This window comes from Grammomys surdaster, unplaced genomic scaffold (assembly GCF_004785775.1).
Source record: "Grammomys surdaster isolate TR1022 unplaced genomic scaffold, NIH_TR_1.0 99, whole genome shotgun sequence".
NCBI classification, from domain to species: domain Eukaryota; kingdom Metazoa; phylum Chordata; class Mammalia; order Rodentia; family Muridae; genus Grammomys; species Grammomys surdaster.
In genome coordinates this window covers 15404441-15419841 of record NW_021604578.1, presented here as the reverse complement: position 1 = coordinate 15419841, position 15401 = coordinate 15404441, and the positions used below count along the sequence as shown (strand labels likewise).

Here is a 15401-nt window from a genome sequence, read left to right as displayed (position 1 = left end):
GTCCTCCTCCCCATGGTGGTCCTCCCACCCCTAGCCCTCTTCCCCATAGCCATCTGTGCACTATATCCCGCTTTCTCCCGTAGATCATGCACTAGGCACATTGGGATCAAGTCAGCTTAGGCGTGGTCACCTAAGCTGCTTCTGGACTGCTTAGGCAGTCAACAGATCCCTTTCTTTCTTGTGCTTCTACTTCCTTCTATCCTCAGCCACTGAGTTCTACAGTTCAGTACAAGCAATGAAGTCTTCTGACCTGACGAGAGAGAGAAAGAGAGATGGGGGGCATACATTTCACACACCGGCTCTACCTCAAGAAAGGGTCCCCACCACAGGGCTGTGTGAGGAGTACAGCCTCACATCCTCTAAGCGGCTCCTCACCAGTACCTGTGAGACACTGTGAGGAGCACCCTTGTTTTGCAAGGTCCTCCGGTGACCCAGTCATAACTCCAGTGCTTCCTCCCTTTCTGCCATCAGAAGTGTAAGCTTGGGACTGGAGAAATGGCTTGGCTGTTAACAGTGCTTGTTGCTCTTACACAGCCTGAGTTCAGGTTCCAGGACCCATGTCAGGCCAGATCTGATGCCCTCTTCTGGTCTTCTCAGGCACCCACCTGCACAATATGGCATATAATATACACAGGCACACAAACCCATGCACATGAAGAAAAAAACAAAAGTGAAAGTCAACAGGCAAAGAGAAGAGGAGTTTCCAAAGCAAGAGTTAAGCTCGAGCAGGCGCCTGGCTCCAGCCGAATGACCACACCAGCACTGAGCACCATAGAGGGAGCTGCTGCCATTGAGTTTGGGTTAAAATGAGCCACGTGCCCCAAATCCCACTCCAACTGAGCCCTCATTTTCTGGGTTCTTAAGCAACTATTTGAACCATACAAAACCTACAGTTAGTTGCAAAATTCAAATTATTTTGACCGACTGAGACCTGGGAGTAATGCTTCAGAGTAATGGGGCTGGGGCAAAAAGTCTAAATATCTGTGAAACTTACGTGTAACAAAGGTTAGTTAAGAATCTCTTCCCTGAGATGAGTTTCTAGTTCATGCCCATGCCAACAAAAATTTTAAAAAGCAGCAATCACTAAATGTACATCATCAGGTATCCTTACATGGCATATCAGAGTGTTGAAAAGGCATAGAGGGTGACGTCTCAGCCATCAGCAACAGTACCTGTCTGATTAAAGGTTTCTCAGTACATGGAATGTCCAGCTTCTCAGCAGGGCTTACATCTATCACTACGACTCATTTGGTAAACCTGTATTCATCATTTAGGAAAAACCTGTGCTTCACTTTCCTCTGAATTACCACCAAAGATCTCTAAAGGACATGCAGGGAGGCTACAGAGCCCACTGCAACCTCGTTAAAGCAACACAAGTCATACCATCGCCTTAAGAGAGCTAGTGTACTACTTCCACAGCCCATTTGTAACTTCCTCATGAGAGGAGGACAGAGATTAGCTAGCCGTACTCAGAAAACTGAGTTTGGTTCTAAGCACACACAAAAAAAGGTCCCTAAATTCACATTTAAATGCTTGGTCCCCTCAGGAATAAGGCTGTTGGACAGTTATTTTAAGCCTCCTCTGTGGGAACTACATCCCACTATCTCAGTTCAACGAGAAGTAAAAGCATGGGAGAATTTAATGCCTGCTTAATGCTGAGGAGTTGGGCAAACAATTTAGAGTATTGGTTGTATAAAAGCATTTCATTTCCAGAGAAAAAAATTGGGTACTAATGGCAATTTAGTTTTATATCTAGTGATGGTAGCTGGCTTATTAAAAAGGAAGTCTGAAGGAGTTTCTAAAGAGGCTACCCTATCCCTTCAAAATGGAGGTTTTGTTGGCCTCCCTTCTTAGAAATGATTCTAATCATATTTTGCTTTGTATTAAAGTTATTTGTCCCAATATATGGGAAAAAGTCTTGAGAATTCATAAAGATAACCCAAAGAGAGAAGAAGGTCTTTGCCACATCTCCAGAAGACTCCTTGGGGGTCTGTCTTAGTTAGGGTTACTCTTGCTATGATGAAACATGACCAAAAACAACTTGGGAAGAAAGGGTTTATTTGACTTACACTTCCACAGTGCTATTCATCATCGAAGGAAGTTGGAACAAGAACTCAAAACAGGACAGGAACCTGGAGGCAGGAGCTCATGCAGAGGCCATGGAGAATGCTGCTTACTGGCTTACATGGCCTGTTATCTGATAGAACCCAAGACCAACAGCCCATGGATGGCCCCACCCACAATGAGCTGGGTCATCCTCCATCAATCGCCTATTGAGAAAATGCCCTTCAGGCTTGCATACAGCCCAGTCTTACGGAGGCAGCTTCTCAATTGAGGTTCCCTCCTATCAGTTGACTTTAGCTTGTGTCAAGTTGTCCTAAATCTATCCAGGGCAGGGTCACTACATGGCTGAGAATGGAGGAGTCTTTATCCTAGCTCACCTGCTGATCCTGATCTCAGAGCTCAGATCTGGAACACAGAGCTCTTCTCCTCAGGGGTGCAGAGGTTGAGATTTACCTGCCACATAGCCACTCACCCCTCTAAGCATCTGAAACAGACCCACACTGCAGCACCCCAAAAGGAACTCATGTTAAAAACAAAACCTGGGTGCTGCCTCTGTGGAAATGCACTGCCTAAGTGTCCTACAACTGCATTATGAGAGAATCCACTGATAGTATAAGCAAGAACCACCAGCCACCATCTGGCACATCAGTAAAAGACAGTGACCAGTGTGTTTTGATATACTTAGGCAAACCTGGAAGTGTATCCACTTCCAGGGCAGGACAGCTCTGAGGTCCTTCCGAATAAAGACAGGGCTTCATTACCTGGGAGACAGAGGTCACACAAATCTTTTAAAGATCAGGAACTGTTAGTGCAGGATTTAGGCCCCAGAGTCTTGTGACATGAAGTCTGAGAAGACCTGCAGACAGCAGGTAAAAGTCCATACTCTGGGCTTTTTGCGTTGGACCTGACTATCCAAGAATCTGCAGAGAAAATCCAAGAGAAAGATCCAACTCTTCAATTACAGGCTCTGGGAGTTAGCACCAAAATCTACTCTTTCCAATCCCACCGAGAAGAGTACCTTTTAGTATTAAGATGCATCTCTCTGTTTTGAAGTTGTCTCAACAGAGCAACATAATGCTGTCTTAAGGATGGTCCTGCTTCGGCTAACACTGGCAGAGATTGAGAAGAAAGAGGCAGAACCCTCCCGTTTGTTAGATATGAAGAATAAATGTGAAGCTCATAAAGAAACCACATTTTTCTGGGTTTAAGTCAGTGTAACCTGAAAATGAGAACTGTGAATAAATCGTGGACACAGAGGTCAGAAAACAGAACCCCAACATCCAAAGTCAGAAAAGAAGAAATGAGGAGCTCTAGTTTTATGAACGGCATGTGTAATTTTATTCTGTCTACTTCTTATACATGTGCACATCTTCAACAGTTCTCTGAGATGATTGACACTCGGGGAGAAAGTCCCAAAGCTCTAGATGTTCGATCATTAATGAACAAACAAACAAAAAAAGAGCTTGTTCAGCACAGACTAAATAATAAGTCAGGAAAATGCAGAGGCATCACAGAGGAGAGGATAGGTGAGCACAAAGAGAGCTTTCTGACTCATCTTTAATGACTCGCAGGCGTCAGCGAAGGGCTTTCTTCCCAGGATACTCTGTATGGCAGGAGTTGTACTACTGTCTTGTAGAGCAGTTATTTGTCACAACGTAGGAGATCGTGTTCTATAGGAGATTCTTATGACCAACCCAGAGATATGGAAAAAAAGGAAGAAACTAGAATGAGTGACGGGTGACCTAACTTATAGAAAATGATGATTCAGACATTTTATATTCATTCTTTGAGAAATTCGCACACAGATACGATGAACTTTGATGATACTCATGCCCCGTTTCCCACTTCCAGCTCTCCCTAGATCCTCACATTTCCCGATTCCAAGTCCTTCAGACTCCCCCTAAACACATCCACCTCCCACCTCCATGGGATTTTAAAATCTCACAGAGCCCAATTAGTGGTATCCATAATGCATACAGGATCAGGGGCCATCCATGGAGCATGGTGACATAACAGTGTCTCCACTTCCCAACAGCTGTCACCTGCCAATAGCTTCTCAGTCAATGGTGGCACGTCCTGGGACCCGAACTTATTCCTGCTGGGATTTGGGGAAATTCTACTGGCATCATCCCATCTAGGTCTTGTGCATGTAACTGTGGCTGCAAATTCACAAGAGTAATAGCCAGAAGACAGCAGAAATGATCAAACAGAAGACAGGAAGAACATTGCAAGCTCCAGAGCTGCAGAGCAGTTACTAGTGGACTAACAATCCAGAGCCAACTCTACTCCAAATGGAGTAACTTGTGAAGGGCTCCATTCCTACTGGAGTGACTCCCCATAGCCAGCTTATTCTGATTGATTAACTCTTCCCTTCAGTCTCACATCTAAGCTGAGTCCCTCCCAACACAACTAGTTTCAATTTCAAAAGGGGAAATGTGTAAAACCAAGTTGTTCAGGACGTTTTGATGAGACTGAGGAGCTAAAGTTGTCATTTCTGGTGGATGTCTTGTCCTCTACACACAGAATTTCCGTCATGGCTAGGAGCTACACATCACAATGGAGTAAAGCTCACCCTAAAAAAAAAGGCCTAAAGGCACCTTGGGGACTCTCAATAAAGGAAAGTGACAGCTTCTGGGGGTAAGTTAGCCAATTCCTACCGAAAGAAAACAAACCTACCAACAAGAATCTCCAAGAAACCCAGTGTTATCTTAAAACGCCATTAGCAAGGCTATTTTTCAAACAGTAGATAAATAATTCAAAGTACTGTGACTTAGTGAGGAGAGGAGAAAGGGACTCCTTTTACATGACAAGTGATTCAAATTCCCCTTTGTACAGTACGTCTTTCCTTCTCTAATGTAATGAGGTGCTTTAACTTACTAGTCTGATAAGGGCCATATTGACATGCAAGCGGATGTCTCCTTGGGGGATGTCTCCTTGGGTTCGCTTGGTTCATCTGAGGCATTCAATGTTCTCTTTTCCTCACAGCACTGCTTTCTCATGACCAGCGTCTGGGGCTGCTGAGCTCTCAGAAGAAACTCCGGTGAGAAGCTCAAGTGCTGCTTCTTAACCGGAAACCCAGATGAGAGCTCAGATTATTTCAATGAAGCCAATCGAGTGTACGCTGCATGAGGGGAAAGGCAGATGCTCTGAGTTAACTTCCTGCATGTCTCTATGGGACCAACAGATCCACAAGAACTAGTGATATCTGGTAGTCAACCTGTATACACAGAGAGACTTTTACTGAATCTGCATACCACTTCGAGAGTGGGTGGAATTCAGCTGCTACCATTACGTGACTACAATTTTACACGTATGGCTTCTCAGAATGCAAGTCTCGATAACCAAGCAGCATGAGATTGGTAGTGTCAGTTCTAACTCAACTCGAGGTGTAATGATATTTTGAGACAAACACAAAATCACTACCCAGGAAAGAATATCACACTTGACTTTCGATAGGTTGAAAAGGAAACCAAGTTGTAAGACCAAGGCCCAAAGATTCACATCTGACAGGAGTTAGGTAATACAGACTCATCAACCCACATCAAATTGGGCTCACTTGGGAGGTTGTCCTGTGCTGAGAAGCGTTCAATGACAGAGTTCCGAACATTAGAATTAAAATTTCATTTTCCACATGGTAGCCTATGAAATCAGTAAGGAAAGGAAGCCAAAAGTGCCGGTATCTCCATCTTCCTCCACACACGCCCACCTTCTCCCCGCAACCCCCAGTATCATCACAAAGCATTTGGGCTGAAAGGTTCAGTGGAAGTAAGTACCGTAATCAAAATTATATCGACTGTGTCTGAGCGGAGAATTGATGGGTGAGCAGAAGACTGCAGGCCTGGGATACAAATGTCTAAGCTGTCTCAGACGCGTGTCTAGTTAGGAATACAACTCATTACACATGCAGGAATGCTGGGCATTGAGAGTCGCTGCATCAATCCCCAGGGGCCTCACACAGACTCTACACTCTTTCACTGTGGTGCTACTTTGTGTAGAGACTGCTGACCACAGTCCTGAACCTACATTTGAAGAATGAGTCTTTTCTCCTGCAGGTAACTACTGGGCAGTCTTCCCCAGGAATTCTGGGGCAGGTAAAGGAGCACAAAGATGGGCAGACAGACAATGCCCAGAGCTACAGGAACTGCTGAATCTTGTGTTTCACACTAAACCTTAGCTTAAAATAACACTATCAGATACGAAGCTGACGGTAAACACGCAGAAGACAGCGAAAACCTTTGAAGCCAATGATGCAAACCTAGGTGGGTGTCGGCCTGACGGAGTGCAAGGGAGGCATCTAGTCACTAGGGGAGAAAAGAGCACAGGGCGGATCCAGTAGCACTTACATAGAACAAGCTCAAATGTGTACAATGTTTCAAAGGGACAAAAAGGAGAGATTTTTCTGGGGAAGTGTAATTTGCATTCTCCTCTGGGAAGCTGGGGTGGCCTCTGGACTCACCAGTTCTCACCTCATCACCCCAAAGCATCCCCTGACTTCCGTCTAACTCCCTTCCCAGACCACAAACCTTCACTTTTGGGATGAAGTTCGAGTCATCTTTCCTGCCTCACCACATGGCTGACGTCACGTTCTGTCTAACAACCTGGTAATTCACGTATCCACCGAGTCCTTTAGGGTACTAACTAATAACTGATCGCTAAGAACGGGTTCCATATGGAAAAAAGGGGCAGTGCCTTCAGAGAACGGCTAACGAATCATGCACCATAAAGTTTGCTGTTACTATCTCATAAAAATGTTCCACCCATGAAATTAATAGCGATACACGTCACCTACCTACCTACTCAGAGAAGAAAGAGCCTGACAGTCGACCATCGAAATGTCCTAGCGGCACAATCCACCCAGGGAGCAACTTTGGGTCTCTGTTTATCCCTTTCCAGGGTAGTGATGGTAACATCCTTCAACTTCAAGAGCCAGCCTTCCCCATCCTCAGTAATAAAGCAAGTGTCCTATGGAATGTTTAACAGCTGCCATGCCTCATGCTGGACATGAACATGGTGGCACCACATTCTTCCAATGACCCTCTGCAGGACGTAAAGGGTCTCAGTGTTAATAGCCTAGATGAAGCCATCTGTTCTAAGTGACTGGACCAGGATCCAATCCTGACCCCAGAGCAGGGAGATTCTCACTGCTTGCTCTGAGGGGGTGGAAGAAATGAGCACCTGCCCTTTCCAGGCAAACGCACAGAATTCATGAGCATGGACGCACACACTGTATCCACTAAATCTGAGTAAACGGATAGACGCTCATCTGCTCTAAACCATGAGCGAGGCGTAAATACTTGCCATGTCCTGGAGTACCAGAAGGGATGAAGGTAAAAAGCTGAGCCTTCCCAAACAGGAAAATCTACACCAGCAAGGCAGACTCTGGTAGGATATGTTAGCATGCTAGTATCATGCTTCCTGCTCACAGGAGCTCCATCTCAGAGTACACCCCCACCCCCACCCCACAAGGTTCTCTTGAGGTAAATCTGTCCCTACTCTTTTACCCTTACTATGGGAATGGTCACTTGAAGGTAAGGCCCTCTCCCCAAAGTTTTTCCTCTCAAGGAAGCACTACTACAATAACACTTCGAACAGTGGGAGCACTGTTCTCTGGAATGGATCCAAATTCTTTGCCCGATACCTTTCATATGTATTTTCCTGCAGTCCCTGAACTACCTTCTCCCTCTTCCCTTCCCTATCTCATCCACACACCAGCCATTATCGGCCACTTGTTCGGATTATCCGTTCCAACTCAGGACCGTCTGAACAGATTATAGCCACAGCTCTTCACACATAGGCGTTGAGGTGCTTGGCTTCCTTTGAATACAATTCTCATCGGGTCAGACTTCCTTACCTCAGGTTCTCCAATGGTCTCCAGTACCCTCACTCAGCATGAAGCTCCCAGAGCCCTGCACTACTCAGCTGTGTCAGACCTTTCAGTCACCGGCTCCCTGCTCTCCTTTCCTTGGTGCCAAGCAAAAGGCCCACAGCCCCTCCAGGAGCTTTGCTTTCTTTGGCGACCCCTCCCCCCACCTTCACTCCTGCTCATCTTCCAGGCTTCACCTCTCCCAGCCTTAGCTCCCAGGCTCCCAGAATTCCAGGATTTGATTGCACACCCCTTCACAGCCTGTGCCTCAGTTGCCCCCTTTGTCTCTAGTTAGTTAATAATCCGTGTGTTTATGTCCCTCAGTACATGAGAAGCTCTGTGATGTCGAACCCATCTCCGTCCGGGATGATGATGCCTCAGGGCTGGACTACATATATATTGCTAGGCTGACTGCTGTTTTAATCTCGTGGCGCACACTGAAGTATCGAGTCAAAAAGCAGACTAAATAATAAATATGCCAAGATTCATGCACTTCTCTTTTCAAATTATGTAGCTTCTGTGATTAATAAAATATAAAGTCTATGAAAAAACATGGCTGAATTCATGGTTCCCTTTTGCTATTTATTCTCATAAGCAATAAAAACCAGAAACCCATCCATTATATTACTGTTATATGGGGAACCCCAAAATACAAACACCTCCAAAAGATATTAAAGACATTCCTTCCAATCCGACACCATTTAATAGAACACTTTAGAGACAACCCCTAATTGTGCCTATAGTTAATACGGGACACTATTTCTCAACTTTCGTCAATAACATAAGTCCCTTGGTGCAACAGAATATAACCAGCTAATATGCAGTAAATTGGCAAGCCCTTCAACTACAAAGCTTCTTCAGACCATTCTGAGTATTCTTAGTGTCTCTGAATTAGTATTCCAATTCTAATACACACAGTGTATTATCAGGTGTGCCTGGTTTAACTTTGTTCATATGCATTTTTAAAAAAAGTCCTAATACCTCTTGTGTGAGCCACAAGGTTTTTGTTAATTTTTGTTTGTTTTAATAGGACGGGGTCAAGAGACTTGTGCATCCTATTTAACAACAGACAAAATAAATGGGCACACAGTCACCTTCAATCAAACATATCACTAGTTTCAGAGCCGACATTACTCTGTGAACTCATTGAGCATCTGTTCACTAAGTTCCCACTCACTAGAGGCGGAGGCTATGCATCCCAGGTTAAAATTCTTGCTGTCTAAGTTTATCCACCAACAGCTACCAAACGGTGACCTCCCTGGGATCATAAGGTACTGTGGGGAAAAGACAGGGTAGAAAGCCTCAGAGCTTTGGATCTCATTGTCCTAATGCTGTGACCTCTCAATACAGTTCCTTATGCTGTGATGACCCCAACCATAAAGTTACTTCATAACTGTAATTTTGCTATTGTTATGAATCATAATACAAATATCTATGTTTTCTGATGGGCTTAGGTGACTAGGTGAAAGGGCAAATTGCATTAAATGTCAGGGGAAGAGTATGTCCTCCAATGTACAATGTTAATCAGAAATTCAGTGTGCCATCCCTCAAAATAGAGAACCCCACATCTGCAGACTTGCAGCCAAGACATAAGGCAAATGCAGGAGTTTGTTTGTTTGCTTGTTTGTTTGTTTGTTTTAAAGAAAACTAAGTCACCAACCAGTGCTGACTCTCATATTTTTAATATTAAGTATAAAAACAGTTGTTTTTGTAGCTCAGTGCTAAATGCTTGCCCAGTGTATGTAAAACTGTAGATTTTATCCCCACACCATAGGATAATAAAAGCAAATTAAAATTTTAGAACTTTCTCAATGCCAACATTCAACTAGTTTTTAGGACACCAATGTCCACAGGTCTGACTAAAGCGTATAAGACTTTATATTTACATGTGAGACAGACTATGAAATAGACACTGTGACCTTCAAAACAGCTTTTATAAGACTATCAAAAAAAAAAGTACTGGAGTAATATACTAGGAACCAGAATTTCCTTGCTTCACAAATACAGTGAGTTGGTATTTTTAAAAATTCTTTGGGGGAAAAAAATTAATCTCCCAAGCTACACAGCAATTTTAAAATAGAAACGAATGTCTTGCCACACTGTGAGTTGTTCTTAAGCCTTTTAATGTTTTATAGTCTGGGCCCTTGCTACAGTATTAACTAAATCTATCACCAGGTACTTTGTCCCAACTTGGCCTAAGATGAAGAAAATGAATCCTCCAACTTATTTCAGTAAAGGGAGAATGAGCTGAGGGCAGGAGAAAGCCTTGGCAGTTAAGAGCAGCTACTGTTCTTACAGAGGATCAGAGTTCTGTACCTAGCACCTACATCAGGTGGCTTACAGCTCCTTGTAACTCCAGCTCCTGGGGCTCCAATGCCCTCTGTGGACTCCAACGGCACTGGCTCTCCTGTGTGCACGCACCGTTATAAATGCACAAGTATACGCATTATTTTAAAATAATAAATCTTTTAATAACAGGAGTAAGAGCCCATGTTCTCTCAAAGCAGACAGTGTGTGAATTATACATTAATGAAATAACAAGTCAGTCCAACTTTGAAGTTTGATTTTGCAATATTTTATAAGCAATAAACGTCAAGGTTAATGTTCACTGATATTTACTCGGCTCTCAATATCAGCTACTATGCTGAGATTGAATCAGATGATGTGTACAGGTGTGTACAAAATGTCGCTAGTGCTAGTACTCCCACTTAAGAGGTGAGAAAACTGAGGCTGACAGAAGTCAAGTGGCTTGTAAGCACACTTCCTCAACGTGACAGAACCAGAAGTCAACCCCAGGTATTTCCATGAAAGGGAGTGTCTTTAGTCTGTCCTTCCTGAACCTTCTAGCATGGTAAAGTGTGTGTTTTTCCTAAGGAAAGGGGCAAGAATTTTTGTTAATTCCTCAGTGCCAAAATTCCACAAAAGTCACAATCCCACAATTCCACACACTGTACCACATCAGTACCAGTGTGTGTCCGTGAGCTTTTACACCCCCTCATCAAGTTTTAGGTTTTAATACTTTCTACTGCTAGGGTCAGGGAGCCACCTGACCTTCTTAGGTTTTGCCTCAAAATTCCCAGGGCAAGTCAAGACTGTACCCCATCGTCCCCTGGTAGGCTAAGTCATGCCACAAATCGCAGCCCTGTCTGTTAACATCCAATTCTGAACTTTCAAAAACAATGACCCAAATCACTCAGCCATCCTACTTAGAAGCACAAAATATGTTTCAATCAACCAACCTTCACTGCCTTCCCTGGGAAATGAGATATCACTATATCCACTTCAGAGAAAGTAAGACACTATCACCCAGGGGTGAGGTGATCAATCAACTACACAATCAGGTCAAGAATGAGAACTTACCCACCCCCTTCCCCGACATCTTCAGGACCTTGTGCATGCCATGTTAACTATACAGAATCAATAGATTAGGACAGCCAGTTACCCAGAGCCAACATGCTACATCAAAAGCAGATGTACCCAGGAGACAGCACTATATTCTGCCAGCTCCTAGGGTGGGTGTGTTGTTCAGCAAACTCCTGGACTGTGACTAAACTCAATCTGGAACTTAGAGCTATTCAAAATTCCAAGTCAGAAACAGGAGTCCCGTCAGAATGAACTTAACCTTGAAATTCTCCATTTTCGACTACAGAAGTGAACTTCTAAGGAATGAAATGCATCAGGGTCTCGAAATTCAGGAGCCGAAGAGTTCTAGAAAGCAGATTTCCAGACACCCGCCTGAGATCCCTGAAATCCCACAGCCATCCAGAAAAGGGTCATGGCTACAGCCAGAGACTTGGCCAACCATCAGAAAAGGCTCCTTCCATCTCTGCTAAGCTGGAAGTTGCCTCTGCTAGCCTTGTGCCAGATCCAACCCCTAGTTCCAGGCTGGACACCCAGGAGGCTAAAGCCAGGACCCTGGGCTCTGTTTACTTCTTCTAAGGACAAAGGCAATTGTTTCCTAGAGCTAACCCCAGCAGAGATGGGAAAATACCAGTCTGTCACTGCGGAATTAATTTCACACGCAGACTATGCTAGGGTCATGTTTTATTTATGGTCCTGTCTGATCAAGATGATTTCTCCCACAAGAGATGTCCAAAGCAAACAATCTTAAAAGACTTGGAGAATCTTCCTTTCCTGTCTTCCAAAGTAAGAGAGAAAAGGGAAAAAAAGAAAGCCAGAGACAGCAATCTAGTGGGTCACAAAACTCGATGTGTCAGGAAGCGACCCAATTATTGGATGCACAGCCTTCGAAGAAATGAGGCTGGACAAAGTCCTCTGAACAAGATAAGACACATCCTATCCTATCCGGTATGGTGACAGCGCTCCTCTGGACACTGAGTCCAAATAGGAGGTCATGACAGTGCGACGGGGTTAGTTAGCACGGGGAATCTTCCTCTTCCCCAGGATGAAAGGTGAAGTGACTCGCCAAAACCACCCACGGGCGACTCCAGAGTACTCTGGTCTCTGACACCCCAAGATACAACTCCACAGCCACTACTCTGCCAGCGTCAAACGCTCCGGGTCTCGCGCTCCATTAGCGATTCCCACGTCTAAGAATCTGGATATGAGTTGTGGGAACAAACCAAGCTTTCAGATCACATCCTATCGCTGAGAACCCAAGCAGATACAGATATGAAGGGATCGGCTCAGTGGCATTTCCAACGCACACCGTCGGGTAGCTCATGTAGACAAGCGCGCGGGGACAACCACAAGAAGTCTCCGGACTGTCGCTATCCCAGGCTGTGGCAGAGCACCTTTAGTTCCCTCCCCTCTCCAAGACACCAGCGCGCACTCATAGGGATCTAAGGAACCCCTAGAGCGGGGACCTAGAGGGTGCGGGATGGGACAGACTAAGCCCACCTCTTCATCCTGCTCCTCTTGGGATGCGCTGCTGACCCGGGGCACCGGCAGTACCGCTCCTCCGGGGGGCGGCAGCGGCAGAGTAGGAACTCCACGCTCCAGAACCACGCGCGAGGGAGCCCACGCGGCGGGCAGCCGGGTTCCCAGGGCGCCGCCCGGCGGCCGCGGAGGCTGCGACCTGCAGGAGAAGCGGCCGGGCTCCCCTTCCTCCGACAGAGTTTCCGAGCCAGAGGATGACTCCGCTGAGGAAGCGCCCTCCGAGGACACGGCTGCTGCCGGCGAGACTAGAGTCCCGGCGCCGTGGCCGCTGCAGCCCCGGGGCACGGGCTCGGGCGCCTCGGAAACTTTCTCCCCCATGTCCCTCTTCGGCCCCAGAGTGCCACCCGAGGGGTGGCGGAGCGCTCGGCGCCTCCCGGAGAAGCCCGGGCTGCTCCGCTATGTCTGGATCGCGCTGCGGCTCCCGGGCTGCGGGGAGCGCCGCCGGCGACTACATGACAGAGGCTAGGCCGAAGGAGCGCGTCGCCAAGTTCAGGGCCGCCGTGGCTCGGCTGCTGATATGGACTCCCGCGCGCGGGGCCATGCTCGCCGCGATCGGCGCTCCGCGCTGCGCCCGAGCCGCCGGGACTGCGGCTTCTCCCGCTAAACCTGCCTCCGGGACGGAACGGAGGAGACGGGCAGCCCGCGGAGCCAATGGCAGCGCAGGCGCGCCGGTGGGCGGAGGCTGTGAAGCCGCTGGCCGCGCGGGCGTCAGGTAGGGGAGGTGGGGCCAGGCGCGGGCCACCCGATCCCGCGGGAGCTCTGGGTGCGCGGGGCAGCTCCACGGCGCGGGACTCGGCAGGGCGGGCGCGGAGCCCGCGGACTTAACCCGGGATGGGACTCCGAACTGGGTGGGGGAGTGGCCGTCTGTCCTTGGGACGCGGGAGGGAGATGGCTGAGTGAGGCGAGACCTTGGAGAACCGGACTTTAGTCTCCAAAAAGTGAAATCGGGAAAACTGGGCAGGAGGTTTCCTTTGAAAACGGAAGCGCACGGCTAGTCACGCGCAAACTCACGCACCCACCCGTGTCCAGAGAGCGAAGTCCGTAGTGGAGAGAGGGTATCCAAAGGCAGCCCAACTCCAACTCCCTTTCTGGTTAAACTTCTTGGGCCTCAGTTTCCTCAATTGTAAAGGGAGACATCAACGCTAATGTCTGGCAATAAGATTAGAGCAAAATAAAGTGTCAACAGAGTCCTCGGCTTGGACACAAGCCAAGGTCTCCAAAGATGATTTTCTGTGTTTCTGCTTAGAAACTAAAGTTAAGTCAAAGACACACGCTTGTGACAAAGGAAGGAAACAGCTGATGCTCTCTGTGTGTTTAGGACCAAGCTTGATAAGAATGTTCTTAGCAGCTCTGTGGTTCTGCCGCTGGGCTAAGGTGCATTCCTAACTGGCTTTCTCTAGCCCTGGGTAGCCACAACGCGGCGGACCTGGGGCTTCATTTTCCTTTCCTATAAGAACAAGGAGAAAGATCATCCACAAAAGCACCTACACAACCACCTTAACCTTTGTGGTGTCTTGGATCTGCTAGGAAGCCAGTGTGGAGTTAGGCAGCGAGAAATAAATGATTCCTACTTGCCTTCAGCTCCAGAGCCGTCTGAGCTCCACACCGTGACCCGAGGTATAAATTCAGCCAGCTTCCATTCCACAGACGTTGATTGAGATGCGTGCCAGTTGGTTGCAGGGGATACAAAGATGAATACGGCAGGTCCCCTGCCCTTGAGGAGCTTGTGGTCGGGGGAGAGATTGATATTGCATAATACCGCCTCATTATTCATGTTTAAAAGCTCTGGTAAGTGTTACAATGTGCCGTGGGAGAAGAGGGGAAGAATTACAGCGAAGCCATTGCAGATCTTCAAGCCGAGGAGTCCTCCAGAATTTTACATTTCTCTCTGTCAGAACAGGTTTGCCAAGGGTCCTTGAGAAAAGGACTGGAGTTGAAAGCCCGGTTGGCTAATGAGCCCTTTTATGCTACCGAAGTATTTACAAGTGATAATGGGGGCGGGGGGCTCATCTAGTCTAGACAGGCGGCTTTGTCCTGAACACTTTCGGACTGCCTCTGAAGAGGAAAGCAGTAGGATGTGACCCTCTGGCTGTGGACAGCTGTCAGAGTTGCATTGTGACACTTCAGAATGTTCCAAAGGGACGGGAAGACCTGCTGAGGTAAAAGGACATTCAGGAGACTTAGCTAAGTGGTGATGGAGAGGCTGAAGAGGGCACAGTGGGGCGGTCTGAATCCACCCCCTGGGCCCCACAATGACTTCCCTCCTTAGAGTACTGGCCTTTATCTGAGCCCCTATGTGGTTGATTCGGCACAGGGGACTGAAATAAAGATTTAAGCAAGCCATTCACATCAAAGAAGAGGAGGGATTGCCTCCTCAGTTCGGGAAGGGTGCCGCAAGGACATGATTTGAATCCTAAAAGCAAAAAATGGCAGTTCCTGGAGCCAGAGCTCTCCTGTGAAAAGCCTCACAGAAATCAAATATAATACTTTAGGAATGAAGACACGGGCTAAAGAGCTGGTCAAAGGTCACACAGCAAGTGAGCAGTGGCTCTGTGGTTGGTACTCTGAAGTCTGC

The 15401-nt window shown here is 46.9% G+C and overlaps 1 protein-coding gene across 2 annotated transcripts in view; it reads right to left on the bottom strand.

Annotated features, from left to right (window-relative positions):
• Positions 1–13144, bottom strand: part of LOC114634839 (microtubule-associated serine/threonine-protein kinase 4-like) — a 311910-nt gene extending 298766 nt beyond the window's left edge. For both annotated transcript variants that reach the window (XM_028783438.1, XM_028783444.1), the window contains exon 1: positions 12788–13144. In XM_028783438.1, the coding sequence (XP_028639271.1) occupies positions 12788–13144 (357 nt within the window). The remainder of the gene's footprint in view (positions 1–12787) is intronic.
• Between the last annotated feature and the right edge of the window lie 2257 nt (positions 13145–15401).